This window comes from Cucurbita pepo, chromosome LG02 (assembly GCF_002806865.2).
Source record: "Cucurbita pepo subsp. pepo cultivar mu-cu-16 chromosome LG02, ASM280686v2, whole genome shotgun sequence".
Classification (NCBI taxonomy): Eukaryota; Viridiplantae; Streptophyta; class Magnoliopsida; order Cucurbitales; family Cucurbitaceae; genus Cucurbita; species Cucurbita pepo.
This window is the reverse complement of record NC_036639.1, coordinates 14,127,504-14,134,140: the sequence shown is the minus strand read 5'-3', so window position 1 is coordinate 14,134,140 and position 6,637 is coordinate 14,127,504. Positions and strand designations below refer to the sequence as shown.

The following is a 6,637-nucleotide window of genomic DNA, read 5'->3' as shown; positions in this document are numbered from 1 at the left end:
TTCGAGTATCACATCAACTATTTACCTGTCATTAGATTTTTTGATTTACCTGTCATTAGATTATTTAAAAAAGAGAGAAATTTTGTATGGTTAATTGTCATAAAAGAATTATTAACTGAAGTAATATATTTTGTTGGTAATTATTTTAATTTTAATGAATAATTCTAATTTTGAAGGTGATGTGACATGTATATTGTATATGCATGCATATAATTATATAAAAAGAAATGAAATTAAACATGTAAAACATTATCTTAAAAACTTTGGAAATTAATGAAAATTAATTGTAGTATAGATAATGTGTTGAGATCTGTGTTGGTCTCTTAATCCGTGTGAATGGTTCTAGTTATGAAGTCTCTCTTAATCAGTGTGAATGGTTCTAGTTATGAAGTCTCATTCCAAATATTGTTGAAATGGTAAGCATCAGTATGGATTCCAGATAGGATAAATTCATGTCATGTGCTATGTCGTTTTGCAATGTCAATTATTGCATATAATTTTATATTCACATACCAATATTTTTTTTTTCTAAATTATTAAGCCTTTATTTTTTTTTTCTTAATGATTTCCTTTTTTGTTTTGTTTTATGTTTTTAAAAGTTCAAACTTTGTTTTCTCTTTATATGTATTTTTAAAAAAATTAAAATTTTATTGGTATATTTTTAAAAAATCACTTTCAATTATTTTTCAAATTTAAAGAATGCAAACCATGTATATATATATTTATTTATTTTAATTAAATAATTAAGAAGGAAATTTTTATTTTTGGATTTAAAATATTTACTCAAAAAATAGGATGAATCACATTTTTAAGTTAAAAATAAAAATAAAATCGTTATCAAATTAATTTAGAAATGTGGAGGAATAAATATTATTATTAAGAAAAATAAAAGAAAAAATAAAATTATGATGAGATTAGAGGTGTGGATGAGGTGGGAAGACTTTTGGTCTAGCCAATGCTATGGTTTTCAAAAACAAAATCATTGTAAGAATAAAACAAGAAAATGACAAAACCCATAAAAAAAATAATTATTTTTCATACATAAAATGACCATTTTCTCCTAAGTTTTGGAGGGAACACATAGGTCCTTTGAAAGGGATCCCCAAACAAATTTACAAATTAATGTTCCTCTCCCCATCCCATAGATCTGTGTTTAATTCAACTATATACTTTTAGGGTTCTTTTGTATTTCTTCTTCGTACCAAATTTTAGATAATGTCATATCAAAATATAATTTTGAGACTTACTATTATTTTGTTGGTACCCTTCTCTTAATTTATCATTTTATTGTATTTTTAATCAAATTTAAATTTAGTCTCTTAATCATTAATGATTTATTCTTACCTAAAAAAACACTTATATTCATATTATTTTTTATATTTTCTTAAATTAAAATTATTATTATTTTGGTTAGTCAAATAAAAATTAACTTCACAATAATTTTAAGATAAATAAAAAAAAAATACAATGACTATATTTGAACCTTTGAATATATATATATATATATATATATATGTCATTTAAAACTAAGTTTGGATGTATACTATAAAGTGACATCTTCACCCAATTCAAAAGGAGTTTTGGCTATAGAAAATAATGAACCTTTTAAAGATTCTACTATATTAAGAAGAGATGGCTTCATAATAAAAACAAAATAATTTCAAATTCACACACTATTTCTCTTTATAAAGTTGTAATTTTATTCTCCCATTTTAACCTTATATAGTCTACGTGTCATCCACCATTGATATTTAGTGGACTTAAAACTAACCCAAAAGATTTTTATATATGTATATATATATGGTATGGATTGACTCCTTATGGTAAAAATAATTAAATAAAATCAACATATTAAAAAATTTCATACTTATTTTCAGGAGATCATATACTAAAAAAAAACTTACGAAATGTCTTGACACAATTGAAATAGATAATCGGATAGCTGAGATTCATGAACTCTCCTACCATATTCAATTGTAGAGATCAAATCAGATAGTAGAGTGTTTAGCAAATAAGACGTTTTCTTCCTCTCTATTGTAAACGTGGTCATTTTAAACTTATTTCTTAGTCTTTTATGAGTTCAGGAACGAGATATAGAAAATTCAATTTTTTAATCTCTTGTAATACAAAGCTTACTATTTAGTTGAGTATTATGGTTGAGAAGAGAAGAACCATTATGTAGCCCCATGTGACAAGTCAGATTCCATTTGGATGAAAAACTTTTTTTTTTCAAATTTTTTTTTTGACCATATGTTGTTGAATTTTTTTATTTTAATATATGGTTGTTAATTTTATTCTGAAAAGGGGGGAAAAGAGAGTTTTTTTTTTTTTTTTTTAAAATTTTTTTTTGGAATATAATGAGTAGGAAAATCAAAATAGTAACACAAAAAAGTCAGTAATGTACCAATTGTTTTGAGAAGGACATGCATGCAGTCAAACTGAATTCAATGCGTCGTCGTCTTCGCCAACTTTTCTTATTTTACAACTCATTTTCATGGCAGAATACTTTCAATTTTAAATGGAAAATATAAAATTCAGTTTTTTTCGATAACTAACGAAAGTTGTAACTATTAAATTATCAAGTAGATTATTACTAAATAATAATAATAATAAAAAGTAGCAGCCCAAGAATGGATTATGTCATTAAATAATTTAACCCCCAATAAAATATTAATAATATTTTATGATAATTAGTCGATAATAGCAAAGAATACCAAATATGGTGAACTAAAAAAACAAATATCTAGTCACTAGTAACTAGAAGACATTTTGACCTTATAAATTTTTATAGACAAATTCAAAACTTATATAATCTTTATATTTTAAAAATTTATAAAGAAAATTAGGGGTAAATTAAAATACTTAACTTTTTATATAATTATTTATTATTATTTTTAATAAAAACCCTAATTTTCTTGTTGGCTCCACCCTCGGAAACAACTTTAAATAAATTTTTTTTTTTTTTTTTTATAAGTGAAAATTAGAGGAAGAATTTATGGTTAAAATGATGGAAGCTTTTGATCTTATAATCAGTGGATCAATCATGCCACAGTAATTCGAGAAAAAAGCTGGGAAAAAGGATCTACTCATTCCCCATCATGGATCTAAACAGAGAACAATTGCAATTGCAATAATAATAATAATAAAATTACCATTTTCTCTCTCTAGAAATTTAAAAAAATTTGAAAAAATAATATTCTCTCTCTAACTCTAAGGTATATACAAAATGATACTCTCTTTTTACCAAGACAGGCTTTTCTTCTAGTTGCTCACTTTTATGAGAGAGAAACAGAAGAGGAAAGTTTTATTTATTTATTTATTTATTATTTTTTTTTTTTTAGAGAAATTAAAGAAAAGGGAATTTAAGGAGAGAGAAAAATTTCAAAACTTTGTAAAAAGAAAAAAAAGAAAAGAAAAGAATTTAAGGCAATAATTATAAAGAAAGTAAAAGAGAGAGAGAAAAAAAAAGAACAAAGGAAAAGACAGAAAGTGCAACATCAAGGGTTTTGCCAGCCGTAGGCTTCAATTCCTTTGCCTGTGTTTGGTTTTTTCCATTGTCTTTCAGACTTGTTTTCATTATCATTTCCACAACATAAATTTTTGAAGGTAACCCTCTTTTTTTTTTTATTTGATAATTTCTGGGTTTCTGTTTTTTTTTCTTTTGTTTGTTCATTGAAATTATCAGTTTTTATTTATTCTCACTTTCATGCATATATATATATATATTTATGTAAAGCTTGTTTCTTATGAGCCTTTAGAAACCCAAAAACAAGAAAGTTTCAAAATTGTCTCTTGGGTGACTGCCAAATTCAGCACAACATTCAAATTCAAAGCTTGGTGAGTTTCTGAACTGAATTTATACGCAGAAACACAGTCAAATAAGATGACTGTTCAAGGCCTTTCTTTTCTTCAGTTCATCATCTTTCCGATCTGATTTTTAATTATTTTTTCTGGGTTTTACTGAATTATATAATATATATATTAGGGATGATCAAAAGTTTGTTGTTTCAAGCTCAAGCTATGGAGGAAAATTTGTCCAATTTAACTTCAGCTTCAGGTGAAGCTAGTTCCTGCTCCGGCAACCGCTCCGATCAGATTCCGACGAACTACTCCGGTGGCAATTACTTTTCTGCCCCTCCACCACCACCAAAAAGGAAAAGAAACCTCCCCGGAAATCCAGGTTTGTTAATTGAAATTATATTTGTGATATTTTCATTGACGGATCTGAGGACGTATATCATACTATTGTGTGGATTCGTGATTTCTAACCGATAGATTGATTGATTGGGTTGAATTTGGTGACAGACCCAGATGCGGAGGTGGTAGCTTTATCACCGAAGACGCTGATGGCGACGAATAGATTCGTATGCGAGATCTGCAACAAAGGGTTTCAGAGAGATCAGAATCTTCAGCTTCATAGGAGAGGCCACAATTTGCCATGGAAGCTGAAGCCAAGAGCGAACAAAGAGGTGATAAGGAAGAAGGTGTATGTGTGCCCAGAAACAAGCTGTGTTCATCATGATCCATCGAGGGCTCTCGGGGACTTGACAGGAATCAAGAAGCACTTTAGCAGAAAGCACGGTGAGAAGAAATGGAAATGTGATAAGTGTTCTAAGAGGTACGCAGTTCAATCAGATTGGAAAGCTCATTCTAAGACTTGTGGCACTAGAGAGTACAGATGTGACTGTGGAACCCTTTTCTCAAGGTAACTACTCTTATCTTTTACCCTCCCTATTATTATTATTAGTTTCAATTATAAATTTAATCAAAATATCATATTCCATGTTATTCCGTTAAGAATGATGCGAAGCTCTGATAACATGTTAAGAATGTTATTCGGTAAGAACCTCTCCTTTTTAATGTATTCAATATAGTCTAAGACCCGAAACAAGAATTTGGTCTAAAGCTATGTTTCTTCTTCATCTCATTTAGAGAATGAAAGAGAAATTTTGGCATTTTGGGAATGTTTTTGATTTCATGGGCTATTTTTATTATGATCAGGAGGGACAGTTTCATCACCCACAGAGCATTTTGTGATGCTTTGGCAGAGGAAAGTGCAAGAAGCATTACAGCAAACCCAATACTTATGACCAATAATAACCCTCCACTACTTCCCAATCCAATTTCTTCAATCTCTCACTTCAACTTCCAACCTCAAACCCACTTCAACCCATTGGATATCAACTCGTTTGCCCTAAAAAAAGAGCACCAAAATCCACAAAGCTCAACCAATTTCATTCCCCCGTGGTTGGCTAATCATAATCAAGACCTTAATCACCTCATCATTAACCCTAATCATCTTGGGCAGACGTCTCTTAATCTTCCAACTGCTTCTTCTTCCCCTTCTCCGCACATGTCAGCCACAGCACTTCTGCAGAAAGCAGCTCAAATGGGAGCTACGATGAGCAGCAACAATAATGCAGAGGCACCACACACAATAATCAGGCCCCAACACTCTCAGGATCATCACGTGTCTGATTCGTCTGCCACCACCAATAATGCAACTTGTAATTTTGGCCTTAACTTGTCCTCCTCCTCCTCCTCACGTGACAACCAGAATCAGGTCTTGATGGGTACTGAAGCTGGTCCAGGCCTTTCTCCTGCACTGCCACTCTACAGGAACAAAACACTTGTTCAAACCACTTTCATGAACAACAACAACAACACCACCTTTTCTCCAAGTGCCTTTGAAGGGGCTTCTTTTGAAATAGATGAATTTGGAGGGATGTTGAAGAAAGATGAGATTTTTAACGACAACCCAGCAAGTGAAGGGTTGAGTACAAGAGACTTTTTGGGGCTTAGAGCAATGTCTCACACTGAGTTTTTGAGTAATATTGCAGCTGCTGGTTATGGAAATTGCATCAATGGTGGTGCTGGTCAAACCCCTCCAACTCAAATTCGAAACCAACCCAGCTGGCAAGGTTAGACAATTTGTGGTATGGTATGGCTTGGTATGGATGAACCAGAACNAAAAAAAAAAAAAAAAAAAAAAAAAAAAAAAAAAAAGAATTATATTATTTTATAATTTTCCCTTTTGGGTTTAGATTATGAAATATATTTTTGAATTTTTTTTCAGTTTCTTTTACAAGGGGGTCTTTTTTTTCCTAAGGGAAAGGACCACCACTTCTTGAATTAGGAATTTTTGGATCATAATATTCTCTCTATGTGTTTATATATATATATATATAGATTTCAATGTATAATACTTTAGTTGTGAAAACCCATCCTTTTGGTATTTCTTAATTCAATTTTTTTATTTAAAAAATAAAAACCATTTTGAAGCTTAGAAACCCTAGCTAGGCTCATTAATTGGAGTTTCATAATATATGATACATAGGGTCACAATTTAATAAGGTCACAATGATATTCAATGATATCTTGAGTCATCTTTTCTATTTTATAAGGTCACAATTTAATATACTTGGTAGCTAGACAACTTGAAAGGGAAAACCTCATATATTTTATATATATATATAGTTAGAATTTTAATTTTCATTTAATATCTTCCACCAATTTGAGCAAGGTTAAGAGATTTCAATTTTTACTAAAGTAAATTTAGCATAATAATTAATGTGTACTTAAAACAATTATTTAAAACATTTTTTAGTTAAAAAAAAAAAAAAAAACTTTTAAAGAA

The 6,637-nt window shown here is 29.5% G+C and overlaps 1 protein-coding gene across 1 annotated transcript; it reads left to right on the top strand.

Moving 5' to 3' along the window:
• The first annotated feature begins 3,454 nt into the window (after positions 1 to 3,454).
• On the top strand, positions 3,455 to 5,969 carry LOC111789294 (protein indeterminate-domain 7-like). The gene is made up of 5 exons (XM_023670013.1): positions 3,455 to 3,606; positions 3,759 to 3,837; positions 3,986 to 4,180; positions 4,306 to 4,705; positions 5,002 to 5,969. Exons 3-5 carry the CDS (start codon positions 3,988 to 3,990, stop codon positions 5,924 to 5,926), a joined length of 1,518 nt encoding a protein of 505 aa, XP_023525781.1. The 5' UTR covers positions 3,455 to 3,606; positions 3,759 to 3,837; positions 3,986 to 3,987; the 3' UTR covers positions 5,927 to 5,969.
• The last annotated feature ends 668 nt before the right edge of the window (positions 5,970 to 6,637 follow it).